The 15,412-nt window shown below is 35.1% G+C and overlaps 1 protein-coding gene across 21 annotated transcripts in view; it reads left to right on the top strand.

The window, feature by feature from the left end:
- The window catches only part of MLIP (muscular LMNA interacting protein), a 233,480-nt gene that overhangs the window by 126,941 nt on the left and 91,127 nt on the right, over nucleotides 1–15,412 (top strand). For 12 of the 21 annotated variants that reach the window (XM_079147617.1, XM_079147631.1, XM_079147614.1 and 9 more), the window contains 2 exons: nucleotides 4,022–5,596; nucleotides 13,458–13,529. The exons of 4 other annotated variants lie outside the window; for them this stretch is intronic. In XM_079147617.1, coding sequence (XP_079003743.1) covers nucleotides 4,022–5,596; nucleotides 13,458–13,529 — 1,647 coding nt within the window. The remainder of the gene's footprint in view (nucleotides 1–4,021; nucleotides 5,597–13,457; nucleotides 13,530–15,412) is intronic. 5 more of the 21 variants (XM_079147625.1, XM_079147626.1, XM_079147628.1 and 2 more) reach the window with 2 other exon arrangements.

Below are 15,412 nucleotides of genomic sequence, written 5' to 3'. Positions count from 1 at the left end.
GTCACTATTTCTTCTTAATGAAGAATGGAGAATGAAAGTGAATCTAGAAAATCTGGTTTCTGGGTAATCTCAATTTTCCTTGGAAAGAAGAAATATAGATCTGCTAAGTCAAAGGGGGAAGTGGTGAGTTAAAGTTTGTGGAGACTATTAGTACCTTGGAAGAGCAGGACAGGAGAGGAAACCAAGTTCCGAACAGGAGAAAAGGAAAAGAAATTCCAACAAAAAAGATGAGAGACAAGGGACTCAGGTTGGACTGTAGCCTTTGAGTTTGTGAGGAAACCTTTCGGTTATGCCTCACCTACCCCATGTGTGAATGGAGGAAGGTGACCCTCTACACAGGTACAGAAAAGCCCCACCTATTTTCAGCTGTGTCCTTACACAGAACACAGTTTGTAAGTCATGTGCAGTGATCCAGTTGATTAACAGGATGCTACCAATTTTTTCTCAGAGCAGCTTTAAGTAGAACATGTCCAGGAACATAATGAGAGTTAGTGGGATTGATTTAAGAGTGAGGATTTGCCAAGTGGATTGGCAAGAGGTCCAGATGGCTAGAAGGTTGGTAATACTGGCCAAAAGATTGCGTCTGAACCAAGTACTGCTGAAACCTAAAATGAAAAACAGTAGGAAGTTAGGAGATGAGATTAAATAGCAAAAAACAGCTCTTTCATAAAGAAAAAATATTTAGTTCCTGGTGGAAAAGCATCAACAAAGCCTTGAGCATAGGTGAACATTGATTAGATTTCAAAAGTTCAATCTGGTGCTGAGTTAAATGGGGAAGAACTACAGGTAGAAATGGCAGAAAACGTTATTTAATTTGCTTAGGTAAGAAAGCTGAGAATCTCCCTATAGAATTTTGTGTATTCCAGAGAGTAGAGGACAGATCAATAGGTAGGTCAACCTACCTTAACATAATGGTTAGGAAAAATGGGGAATCTAGGATTTCTTTGTACAGACTCAGGAGGAAGAGTACAGCTATACAGGCACACATTGGGAGCTGTCCAAACCTTGGGACCCTATTCACAGCATCAGATAGCAGATCTAATCATCTCAGTTTTTATTCAGGTACTTTGGAATCTCAAAGATACATTAAAAGTGAATATATATAAAAGCAGTTAATTTTTGATTTAGTAAAATTATAAGGCAGCTTTACAATTATTGGTTACTCAAATAACTTAGGGTTTCTATGATACAAGATTCCAGGGTTGAATTATGATTGAGTTCATTTACACAATGAGAGCAGCACATTGCAAGCATCTTGTCACTGAGGCTATTGAGATTGTATTTTGGAGTTCAAGACAGTCTTTCTAGAAGAGAGTCTTGAGAATGACTTTGGGGTACGTATGAGGTGAATGGGCTCAAGGAACTACTAAAGAATGCTGCGGCAGTCATAGGTGGCTCTATAGTGGTGTTTAAGCAAAGGACTCAACAAAGTTGGGGTAAAAACCAAATGGCAAAGGAGGCAGAGAATAGTCTTGAGGAAGTAATTACAGCATCAGTAACAAACCTGGACAATAGAAGAAAGGGATGGAAATAATTTGTAGATGTTAATTAAGAAGAATATCATCACTGGCAGGAGATATCAGGGAAGAGGTAAAGTGAAGGATGATTCTGAATCATTGAGAATTTGACATATGCCCTTTCCTTCCTTCTATATGATATTGTTCATTCATGTGTGGACCCTTTATTTAAAAGACAAACTTATTAATGAGAGGAAGCCAAGGAAATGAATATTTTCCATTAAAAATGAAACCTCACCCCTAGAAATTTTATAAACCAATGGTGTCACATTTTATATTTGTATAAATTAGAATACATCATTGTGTATTTACAGGCTAGAAATGAATGTATAGTAACTAATTATGAATAAAATATAATGAAATTACATATAGATTAATACAAAATAATAAATATTAGGCTTTTCAGTGTCTCAGAAATTATTCAATAATCAATTATCTTAAAGTATGGTAAATTTCTGAGTAACATGTTAAATATAGTATCGCTTAGTATAGTGGAAAGATTGGTAATTAAAAGTTTAGGAAGTTGGAGGGAACAGCTTTTTCTCTGAATGAGTCCTTCAAAATTATGAACCTAAGATCCTACGTAGTGACATTTTGGCAGATAATCAGGATGAGTAATGAGTTCTCTGGAAACAACATGACTGAAAGGGTTGGGAGTTTTGTGGTTGTTGGTATTAAATTACAAATTTTTTTACCAAACTGTAACTCTAGGCATGCCTCAATGTGCAAAGACAACTGCAGAGACTGGGAAAGGCTCCATTCTTGTGAGGAGAGATCAATAATGGAAACAATTGGACAAAACCTTTCACTCACCATTAAAATAGACAAACAAACAAATAGGCCTTGGATATACTGCTAATTCTAAGAAGATAACTTCTTAAACATTAAATACTAATTCAAGCACAAGTAATTATGTAACTCAAAATAAAATGTTATTCTTGTAGTGACACAAGCATTACTCTGATATTTGGATATAAATGTAGTTCCTAATCACATGAATCAGTCACATAAACACTGGCAAAACAGAGTTGTTTCTAAGTAAAACTTGTGCATATGAATTGTTCCTTTTTCTTTCTCAATTTGGTGGAATTCTGCTTGATTTTCAATTATCAGTGATTTTCTGACATTCTGGGTTATGTCATTTTAATAAAATTTTTATTTGGAAAAATACTGTGTTGCAAATATGCATATTGATTTACACATAAAAGAAAGGAATATCTTGAGTATATGTACTCAAAATAAAAAGTTTGTGATGAAGAGATGTTTTAATTTGTCAGTTTTCAGTGGTTTTAGAGCTCAAAACTATATGTTATAAAAATCTTTGCATTCATTTTGATGGAAACTTTCTTAAAATGTTCTAAAGCAAAATCAAGAAATATCTTTTACTCTATAAATGAAAAGTTTGCTGTTTAATGGTTATATTCATATACATTTTCTTCCTATGTACTCAATGCAATTAGTATTTGAATAACTGATATTCTCCAAATTCTTTATTAGACATGCATATTTATCTTTTATGGAGTGACAGAATTGAATTTATTTTGAAGAGAAGTCTCTGTTTACAAGATTTTTGAGTTATTTATGATTTCAGTACTTGCCTTAATGTATTAGATGACTTTTAAAATAGCACAAGAATATATACAACTGGTTATTTTGCACATTCTCTCTAGCTTCTGTTAGAAAAGCATGAATTGTTTTTTTATTGCATCTTTATTTGATGTGGAATTGGTGGGTTGTTTGTTTCAGATGAATTATAAGTACTCTGGCTTCTTTTGATATCAAAGAGAGCCTCTTCCTTCCAGCACAGTCCAAATCATTTGTTAAATGTTCATTAAATGTTACTGTTAAGTGTTCATTCTGGCAAGTAATTAGGGAGAATAATCTAAAGCTCCCTTTCTATTCTGGACATTGCATTGACTCTTTCAATTTATCATTCTGTGTTGGTGCTGGGCGCTTTGTCATTTGAATTCTGGGCACATTTTCTAGGTTCATGACATGTAAGAGTAAGTTGTCTAAGTGTCTAGAATTTTAAACAGTTTAAGTATGCTAATTGTTTAGAATTGTAGTCATTATTCTCACAGTATGGTTTATATGCATCCAATGGTAGAAAATCTATTTTATTTTCTAAAGTGAAATTTGAAATTTTATATGGATGATGACTTATATCTTTCCAAATCACACAATTCCAGATTAAGATAAATATTTTAGATAGGGTCAATGAATTATTTTCCAAATGGAAATATATCAAAAATTTTATATTGGTTTCAAACCCGGGAATCAGTGATGTGTAGAATACAAATCTTCATAGCTTATTATATCTTATTTTAAATTCAAAGCAGTACCTCATTAGCAAAACACAATTTCCTTCATTTTCATGGAGGCTTAAGGCGTCTCTTTTGTGTAAACTAGTGGAAAGACTGTTTGCTTAGTGACACAGTAACAAGAATATTTTGATAGTTTCATAAATAATGTCCTATTTCAATCTGTCTGTTTTTCTCCTCTAGTTAACTTCTTCTCCCACTACCTCTGAGCAGCTTGCCTGTAAACCACCTGCTTTCTCCTTTGTTTCTCCAACTAATCAGAAAACACCACCTGTCCCAGCTAACCTCGACGGATCCTCTGTCCTAGAGGAGTTCCACACTAGGAGGCTGGATGTCAGTGGGGCCCTGGTAGAAGAAACGGCTACGTATTTTCAAACTACCGCTCACTCTTCACCCTTTTCTGCATCGCAAGGCGCCTCCTGGACATTGCCGTTTCCCCACTCCACTCAACTGCCAGGTTCTAATCTATCCAGTCCAAGTGCAGCAGATCAAAACCCTGGACTGGCACCTGAAGCTCTGAAGAAGACAACGCCTTTAACCTCGCATGTCCTTAGCCCCAAAGAAAGCCTGAAAACCACTTCTCCTTCACCTTCCTCCAGTGCTTCTCTGAAGTCGAATTCAGCCTCGTACCTACCAGTCCGCATTGTCATGCATTCACTCTCTCCAAGTCCGAAACCACTTACCTCCTCTTTCCACGGCTCTTCTTCCACTGTTTGTAGCCAAATGTCATCTAGTGGAAATCTTTCAAAGACAGGGGTAAAATCCCCAGTGCCCTCCCGGCTTTCCCTTCTCACTGCTATCCTCAAGTCCAACCCTTCTCACCAAAGACCTGTGTCCCCTGCATCCTGCCCCACCTTCTCTCTCAACTCCCTGGCCTCTTCCACTCTCGCCCTTGACCAAAAGGTAAAGCAAACCCCACTGACACCTAAAAAGTCTCTCTCAAGTTGCTCCCTGAGGGCCCAGTCTCCAGAGCAAGCAGAACACCTGGTTTCTGAGCTGGCCCAGCAGTCCTTCCGCCCTTTCTTCACTAAGTCTACTCCCACCTTTCAGGTGTCCTCCCTCTCTCCTACTACACCTGTCAATAGCGGCCTCCTTTCTATGAATGTAGAGAAAACACCATCTCCCACATCTTTGAAGAGTGGTACAATGCTCTCTCTGCTACAAACTAATGCATCTAGTTTTGCAGATCTTCCTCCTGTCCCACCAAGCTCTTCTTTTTCTTCTTCAAAGAGCAAACAGGATGGGGATCTCAGAGGCTCAGAGAAGCCCAGAAATATTTGCTCAAACCCTTCTACATTAGACTCCTCTGCATTATCTTCTGTATCTCCTCCTATTAATCATAGCACCATGCCCTCCTCTTCAGAGAAATGTTTCCATCCATCCCCTGCCCTTTCAAACCTGATAGACAGATCCAAAAGAGCATCATATAAACCATCAGGTCAGGGGCTGAATCCCTCAGCTCTTCCTGCACCCGCTATCTCCAGTGCTAGCTGTGCCTCTCTTCCCAACTTGGGGTCCTCCTCACTCCCTCCTGCTGCTCTTCCCACCCCGGCATTCCAGCTCAGTCCCTCAGCACTGCACCCAAATTGTGGCAGTGGTTCATTGCCTTCAAGAATCAGGAAATCTGAAAGCACAAAATCCAACCACATGTCACCTGTTTCAACCACATCACTTCCCACCTCTCTAACAAGAACCAAGGAGCTGATTTCACCTTGTGCATTGTCCTTGCCAACAGGCCCTGAAAACAAGAAACCCAAGGTATTTTTTGCATGGTGCATGCTAATTTTGAAATATGGATTTTCAGGGGAAGATCAATAATTATGACATTTATTCTGCTCCTATGAGGAAGTGGAGAAAGAATGTGGGGAGGTCCTAGAGTTTGGTGTATTTGAATGTAGAGATGAATTATGGTCTGTCTACAATTATATATTTCTGTGAAACCCTTTGATCTGACCTCCTCTTAAGGTAACTTCTTTTATGTATGACTCCAAGGGCATTTTTAATTTTGGCATAATGTGAATTATAGCATTGGTCCCAATGACAGAATAAAAAGCAGCTAGTTGAGATTTTGGATATGATACATTTCTTATTACATAATAATGGGGACCCTATTATCCATCAAAATATCCTGTAATGACAGTACAGTTGACAGAATTAATCTACAGGGGAATAATATCACAGATACGATAACATGGCTAAGCCAGTTCAAAACTTTTCATTCCTCTTGCCCACATTAATTTATAGTTATTAACTTTCTTTTCCTCCTACAATGTTGATTTTCTATTGCTTCTAATACAGCAAGTTAAATCAATATAGAGAAGCTATATACATGTAGGGCTATATTTGATTTGATTTACTATAAACACTACTTCTTAATTATGAATTTTAAAAAGAATGAATAAACTAGGTATAAAGAAATAGAATTAAGGGAAGAGATATGTTGGTTTTTAAATGCTCTGAAGCTGTCCATTGAAAAAGAATGTGAAAAAAGCACTTATTTTAATATGAGAGAGGAACATCTCAAGGAGTGAGGCCATGCTTCAGTTCTCCCGGTGGAAGCCAGTTTACTCTAGGGCATGCCAGCTTCTTGACTATTCTCAAAGAACTAAGAATGCAGGTCATATAAAAGCAGAATTTGATAGTTGTTATGTAAATAAAATAAAATTATGAAATTATGAAATTTTTAGATCAGCACATTGAAATAATGCAGTTTTAGAACTTTGAAGTATCATGGAGAGTGTATTTAATTTTGTCACTAGTCAGATGATTAAAGTAAGGTTGGAGAAATAAAGCAATGCATATGATCTTGTTATGGATGTTGCAATAAAATTCAACTTAAAAATCATGTTAAACACCTACTATATGTCTACCATTTTACACATGATTTTTAAAGGGAAGGAAGAGATAATTATTAAACAATTAAATTTCATTCAGCAGAAAAAAATACATATGCACAATGTAGAGCTATTAATTCTACAATAAAACTAGAAAGTAAGTACAGATATTTCTGCCTGATCTGGTTCTAAGACACCCAGGGATAACCCAAATATGCAGATGCTCAAGTCTCAAATTAAATGACCTGGAATTTGCATGTAACTTAAAAACATCTTCCCATAGACTTTAATCATCTCTGGATTACTTATAATACCTAGTAAAAGGTAAAGACTATGCAAATGACCGTCACACTGTATTTTAAATGGAATAATGACAAGAAAAAGTCTATACATGTTCAGTACAGACATAATGTTTTCCAAATGCATTTAATATTTTGGTTGAATCTTTGGATGCAGAACCCATGGATACAGAGGGCCAGTTGTATGCAACAAAATTAACATTTTGTAATTTAGATTATAAATAAGGTAATTGTTGACTGAGTTTGATAAAACAGGAATATTATTACAGGATATGGTTAGTGGGGGAAGTATTATAAATGTCAGTCTTGTTGGAAATGTTTAGGATTTAGCTTAATGAAGAGGAAAGGAACTGGCATTTTAGAAATGGAAAACAACCTGACCAAATATACAGAAAATAATCCCAGAAGACTGTATGTGGAGACAAGATTTGAATAGTAATAGATTTGAATAATGGTAATGATAATTACAGCTACAGTTATTGAATGCTTTCTGTGAGTCAAGAACTATCTAATAGATAAAATAATTAAAATTAATTGAAATGCATAACTTTTTGCCTATTTTATAACCATAGGAGATTGGTAATGTTTTTAATCCCTATTTGTATACACCAAGAAATGAAGTTCAGTGAATAACTTGTTCAGGTCAAATATCTGATACAGAGCTGACATTTATATTAATTTAAGTCTGCTAATTCTTGAGTACCTATTCTTTATTGCTATGATTTATTGCTACAAAAAGTAACTCATATTAATTATCGTTATCCTACTTTATAATTCTCATGAAGAAAAAAATCATTATTGTGGAATAGTGACCAGAATTCACAATTTGTATAATATTAAAATGTATTTTAGAGACTAAGTCCTTGTATGTTAAACTTTTACCTCAAATGAATTGGATAAAATTAACTTTTTCTATGATTCTAAATTTAAAATTACTATTTATTTGAGGTATAATGACCTTCTTAATGACTTTTCAATACATATGCATGATTATGAAATTCATGGCAGTATATTAAAAATCCTGGCCATCTAATCATTATTATTTTCTGAATTTATTGAAAATCATTTTTTAAGCCTTGCTGCCATATAAATTATTCATTACCTTTGTGAAAAGTGATTTTTACTCATAAGCCTCTTCAGAGTGTTTCTGTTTGTGGTTCACTGTGCTTTGTTCCTGTTTTGTCCTGTTTTGAACACAGAAGATGCTGAATCCAGAAAGGCTTTTGATAAATTAAAGGCCCGTGTGTTCAAGACCTATTTTTCCCCTAACTCCCTTGCTACTCCCAACATGGAAGAATTTTCATCACTAGGTTTTTCTTTCTGTTTTATTTTCTTTATTTCCAAGTTAAGAAAATTTAAGCTTATAGAAATATATGCTAAAGTTGAACATGAAAATAAGAATGAGTACTATCTATCACCAGTAAAAAAAAATCTATTTCTTTGAATAGAAAAGTTTCTTATCATGTGTTAATTTATAATTGCAAAAATAGTTGCTCTCTGAGGCAGACTGTTCCCTTTCACCTTTATTTCCTACTTGATTCTTGACTATATTCTCTCCCTAGATTAAAATCAGAAAATCAGTCTATATTTTTTTGTTACGAACTATTATTTTCAAGAATTATACCTTAAGTTTGAAAATCATTAAAATTGAAGCTGGAAGAGAGAAATCATATCCTAGTTTCTTTTGACATTTGACTTTTGTTTAAATTGGTATGATTATTTTATAGAATGATAGGAAGAAAGAGACAAAAGCTTTGTGATATCAAAGAATTTCTATGCTTTCATAAGTTGTTTCTTGACTTGCTCCTTCCAGGGTGGTGCTAATCCAAGCACAGGGCTCTTTTTGAAGTCAAAGAGCTTCAGATTTAGATCAGCTTCACTCATGCCCAGATCCCTAAAGGATATGTGTCCTAGAATACAGATGGCTGTCAAATTAAAACAGAAATGCTTGAAAGATATTAGTTCAAAGTCTGAGCCCTACTGTCCTTTGATATTAAAATAAAATGGAACAGCCAGAGTATGCTGAGCTAAATTCAGAAAAAGAGCATGTTTGATGTTTTTTTTTTCATTGATAGATCTTATAGTTTGAATGTTTGCATTAATATGAAACAATTGTTATGTTAATTTCAGATGTAGTTTTTTTTTTGGAGCTTGAACCCAGGGTTGTTTTACCACAGAGCTACATCTCTAGTCCTATTTATTTTTATTTTTTATTCTGAGACAGTGTCTTGCTAAGCTACTGAAGTTGTCCTGGAACTTGTGACTCTCCTTGGTCTTCTGAGTTGCTTGGGTTAAAGGTGGGCACCACTGTGCCCAGACATTGGATACTGTTTTAAAATACTATTTTGTTCTAGAGTCATGGCCCTGTGCAGGATAGTCATCTACCTGAATGTTGCTCAGGCCTCAGGCTACTATTTGATCAATATTTATATTGTCTGAGACCTTTTTTTCCCCTTGGGAAAGACTGGTTATCATAAAATTCACCCACAGGATTGTGTTTGGGTTCCAAATATATTTTGCCTTAATTTATACAATAATTTAAATTTTTCTCCTAGTAAGTCATCATGGTATTTCATATAGAAATTGGAGTGACCATTACATCCGAATCTCACTGAAAGAGGTTTGTAAAAGGTCTGAAGATCTCTTCTAATTATGAGGGCCTCCAGTGGTGGGCCTGGCCTTGAAACTATTTGGAAGTGTAGCTTGTTTAGGGAAACTGCTGGGAGCTTTGGATAGTTCATGAGTCTTCATAGCTGGCATTATGTTTATTATATTCTCATTCATTTATCAATTTCTAATTACGTCACACTGATGACTTAGTGGCAGTGGTATGTAACCCTCTCCGTTTCTTCAGAACTGCCTAGCATTTGGGAAATGAGCAATTTGACATGTATCTATGTGACTCAAAATAATCAGTCTGGGTTCAAACGAATCATTCATTCAATAAATAGGTAATAAATACTCAATATACATCTTTCAGAGCTGTAAGGATATCACCACGAACAAAACATGCAAAAATGCCTGCTCAAAGAAAGTCTATATTCCATGATGGAGGAGAAACAATGAATAATAACTTTCCAAATAATAAGTCAACCATCTCTGAGAAAGCACCATCCAAATAGGTGATGCTCCTTAAGAGAGCAGAGCAAGAAGGGGCAGAGGCAGGGGCCAGTGTGGGATTGCAAAGTGAGTGACAGCACTTGGAGGTTGTGAGAAGAAGGCCTAACAGGGAACCAGAGGTCTTGTAGGCCACTCTTCAGTCTCTGATTTTTACTTTGAGGAAAACAGAAAGCTACTGGAGAGTTTTGAATAGACAAGTGACACAATCCTGGCTGTCATGTTAAGAGTAGACTGTAAGAGGATGAGAGGGGAAGTAGAGAGACTTTGGTTATTGTGAACAGCTAGGCAAGAGATGATGGTGTCTTGGGATGTGGTGATTGCAAATATTTAGCAATCATCGGACCCACTGTATGAAATGATAAAACAGCAGCTAGACTTATTTACCTTCTTGTTTCCTTTTTCTCTTTTATCTCACTGTCTTTTATTTCACCCCCTTGTCAAAGGTCTTAGTGCTTTTCTGAGGACTCCTGACTTTCCACAATTCTTCCACATCTGCTGTCTGTGTCACTTGACTTAATACTAACCAGTTCATGTCCTATTCCCTTGGCCTCTCTCCAGCTAGCATCTCTAAGTTGATCTTAGTAATAATTCACACTCAAGTGTCAATGATTTTCAAGTTTTCCTTTTTCCCAGAATAGGGAGTATTTGAATTTTAATTGGGGGACTGTACAATTTAACTCAATTAACAATTTAACTCTTTGAAAAGAGACTTTTCAAAGGAAAAACAAGCTAACAAACATACAAACAAAAAAACCAAAACAGAACAAGGATCCAAGTCCATGAATTCAAACATTCACATCATGAAGAATGATTTCAGAATCATAATGTTAGAAATGCTCTCAGTGCATGCTTGCAGTGGAGAAGAGGTTATCTAATCAGCCAGGTATGTCTAGAGCTGGATCAATAAGTGAACTAAAATTTGTGTCTTTTAATATCCTCTGAATCTTTCTGTAATCTTCCATTAAATATTTCAAGTCAACAAATTCTTGCCCAACATTTTTCCTCTGCCAGGTTTGTTGAAGATAAAAAGAGAAAAAATATAAAATCTCCCCTCTAATAGACTTTACATTTATTTTATTTTTAAACCAAAGAGGGAAACTAATAAAATTGGTTAGCCATCGAATGCTGAAGAAGAAATATGTTCCAAATTAGAATAAAGAACTTCATGTTTGGGTTTAACAATATTGTTGAGAGAACTCAGAGGAAAGATAGTGGGTCCAAAAAGTATCTTTTATAGCAATAAGCAAGATTTTCAGACTGAAAAGGAAGGGATGTATGTGTTCTTAGAGGACTGGTGCATGTCATAGAGTCAATAAATATTTTGTTGAATGAATCCATTGGTTGAACTGCGCATATCCAAATAGATTTTCATGATGGATTAACTCTACCAAATTGGAAAAACCCACGAGTAAGAACTCCCTATCATTAGTATGTGACTTGAATGAAGATAAAAATGACACACCTAGGAACTGTTCATTAAATAACATAAAAATCATTATCTTTACAGTTTACAATGAGAAACCAAATGTAATAAGATGAATTTGGATAGAGATCATACCCAAGTCTTGTACTTGCCTCTGCTTTTCCTAATGAATCTTTAATTATAGGATTTCTATAAAATTAAAAGAGGCCATGCATATAATTTGCTTAATAATAAACAACAGCTCCTGTTGCCCATGAAGAGGTGACATTGAATTTTCAATCCTTATTTAAATACCTTGTTGTCTGGAGACCACAACATTTTGGGGTCCATGTGGAAACTGAGGGTGCAAAGGGACCTGAGATAGCCTCCAGCAATTGCTCTTCTTTGTAGGAGGTGGGAGTGCAGGACTCAGAAGAGTAGAGAGCCCACCAGAAGGTCATGAAACTTTTCATGAGGGAGAGGAGCAATATGAAAGAGAAAATAGAACATACATAAACATTCAGAGTTTATTCCACAGAAAAAGAAGCATGTAGCTTCTGAGATCTTTGCATGCTTTACTGAAGGTGTGTTTGTACATGTGTGATTGTGTATGCGTGTGTGTCTTTATGTAAGTGCATGTGAATTTGGGAATCTGTGCACATATGAAAGAAAATTGCATTTATTTGTGTGTGTGAGTGTATGTAAGTGAGCATGTGTGTGGGTGAATGTGATTATCAGGATAAGGCGATTTTCTGTGTCAAACTAGTGAGCACCCAGGAATCAGATGGTTAAATTCTTTCCATTATATCCAATAGAGTAGACAGAAAATTTAGAAAGTGAACAGAGAGCATGTGTTCTGTTTCTAGTTGAACACTGACATCTTCCTCTAGGTTTGGCACTTTCTTTCTACTTTAGCTTCTTCCTAGGACAGTGAATGTGTCATCCTCTTAGCTTCATCCCACCAGTTTAATGAAGGTTACTTTAATTACGCTCATAAACTCAAGGTTTAATTTTGTTGGACTGCCCTATCTTCTTCATTAGACCCTTTGGTTTCCTTTCCAAGGATCTGAGACAGCCTAGTGCTCTGTGCCAATTTCCTGGTTGGCTCTGAGCCACTAGCTGCCTAAAGCAAGGACATTTGAAGAGATAGGAGCCTTGAACTTAATCAACTTGAGACCCAGAGTAACATCAAATTTGAGCTTTTGATTATTCTTTTTATCCTGCTTCCTACAACTAACTTATGCTTACCTTTCTTCTTTGAATAGTCCAAAAAACTGACCTGCATCACACTGTTTTATTTAAAACTTAGGAAGTTTTATTATTTATTTTATCAACATAATAGTATTAGAAAGTGCAAGAGATGATGATGAGGCAGAAAAAAATGAGCTTAAGATCAGGGGCTTGTACTCATTTTTCCTTTATGAAGTTATTAGGTTATTAATTTTATTAAAATTATTGACTGCCTTGCTTGTTAAAAAACTGTTGTTCAATTTTATGTATTATGATCTTTGTTTTTATTAATGATACAAAAATGTATCAAGAGCTCAATTAAATTTATTGCCATACTATTTGTTAATTATGGCATTATAAAAAAAAAATATTCCTTTGAGGATTAGGTAAAAAAACCTTACTCGTTTATAGTAAAGTACTCCTATGAGGGCATGAAGCTAATGAGAAATTTATATGTAACTTTGTGGATATGGATGTTTTTAAGTTGTGAAACTGTGTAGCATTTAATTGCCTCTGATCTCTAGGCTGATATTTTACTGTAGTATTTCTTTACTTCTTATTCTAATAAAATATTAACATGTGAGCTAATTTTTTTTTGTCAGAAGCAAGTTGTTCAAGTATAATGACTCTTTTCTTCATTTGATAACATATCATTTAACTTGGTATATCTGTCTAAAATTGTCATATTCTTCCCTTTTTCATCTCCACTCTTGCTTTCTGGTTACCCATTCTAGCAATACAAGACCAAGTCAAGTTACAAGGCTTTTGCAGCAATTCCTACAAACACATTACTTTTGGAACAGAAGGTCAGTGTTGGCTCAAAAACAGACTGAATTTTATATTGCTAATGTCAGTTTTATTATGTTTTCTAAAATTTATGCTGGAAAGATTTATATTTTAAAGTTCTACATTTACTAAAAATAAAACTCCTCTTAGTTTAGGATGATGTGATGAAAGCATCTTGGTTAATATAATTGGAGGCATTACTGACTTATCATTAAAAGCTCAATATAAGCTTAGAGATGTCTAGTCCACTGTCAAGCTGATTTGGGAAGCTTGATTCAGACTTGGATAGATATCTGTCTTTTGGAATTTAAAATTACTGTTATATTCAAGAACTTCTATTTCACTAATATTTATCAAAAGAATCAAGGTGAAATGGGGTATGTGGCAACTGGCTACCTTGGTCATTGACTAGTCATGACTTGGTGATTAATGTTGGCTTCCACCACTATATAATGTGGATTCTTAAATACTACAGTTGAGAATCCATATATCCCATCATGAGCTAACTTCTTCATTCATTTTAACTAGTCACTGATCCTACCTCCATGAATATGAGGGAGGATTGAGATCACTATAATGACCCAGCTGCTTTCATTATGGCTCTAGGGTATCTTTGCTTTCCTATTGAGACTATAAAATTACAAGATGTTACTTCAGTAGGTAAATTAATTTAAAGCATCTGGTTTAATAAGCCCACCACATTTGTCTAAATGAAAGTCAAATGAAGTGTTCATATCAGAATCAAAGTGAAATCGGTTACCATGTTTGTCAAATTATATATTTCATATATTGTTTTAATGACAATTTAGTCTATTTATCTCTTAATATGTTAGGCACATTTTTTTTTTTTGCCTGTGTAATTATAGTGTTTCAAGTACTGTTGCTATCATTTTTCAAAATGTTAGTTTGTCAAATAGGTAGTATTTTGATCTCTGGTTTATGAATCAATGTTTTTGTTCTATTAGCATGGTCTACAGAATGAAACCTTTATATGAGATCTTATCTAATAGTAGGAACTGTTAGTGGGAAATGCTGATAGCATATAGGTGAACATCAACTGGACAGCATTTCTTATAGTATATCTCTGGTTATAATTTCCAAGTATTTGCAGATGGTCTGGAATCTATGTTCTATATGCCTAAAATGCCTTGTCCTGAAAAGTCAGTAGTCTTCAGAGTCATCTGCAGGCTTTGCTCTAGATTTCCTGAATATTTACCTTCCATAGCTTGTTAAAAGATGAAATGGTACTAAACCTCAGGAGTATGTAGAAGTGACACTTCCCCAGTTGCCCCTTGACTCACTGTCTAGGGCCATCATGGTGAGTCATGGGACCACAGTTTCTCTGCTGGTTTCAGATGGAGATCTCCAGTCTCTGGTCACCAGTGTCTGCCTTCACAGATATGGGACAATCATTCATAGCAATGGGGCAAAGAGGAGATTAGAAGTCTACATCCTGGTGTCCTCTCTACATACCCCTGCCCTAGCTGAATCTCATTCTCTTACAGTAGTGCTACCAAGTTAATTTTCTATTGAGAAAAGTGGCAGCTAATACTTCCTGAAAGTCTGTGAGATAAGACTGGATGCAGAATCTCTGTCTTCCAGCTTTTTCTCTTTTGATTAACTGGATTAACCTGTTTGTCATTACAAATGAAGAATCATTCGTTTAATTTCTAGTTTCCTCACAAACCCATTTCATAAATATGTATGGTGGTGTTGATGTATATTCAACCCATGCAAGTTTATTTGAGACAGGTTTTGTTTTTAATTTTAAATAAAATATAAAACTGTAGAAAGTTACTATTTTTTTATTTTGGTGCAAATAGATGTAAATATCACAATATCTAATTTAGCACAATGCTATTTTAATGAGGAATAGATTATTGTATGAACTCTAGGGTAGGTA

The sequence above is a fragment of the Sciurus vulgaris genome (genome assembly GCF_902686455.1).
Source record: "Sciurus vulgaris genome assembly, chromosome: 7".
NCBI lineage: Eukaryota > Metazoa > Chordata > Mammalia > Rodentia > Sciuridae > Sciurus > Sciurus vulgaris.
Note: the sequence above shows the minus strand (reverse complement) of the source record. Positions and strands in the feature narration are given on the sequence as shown.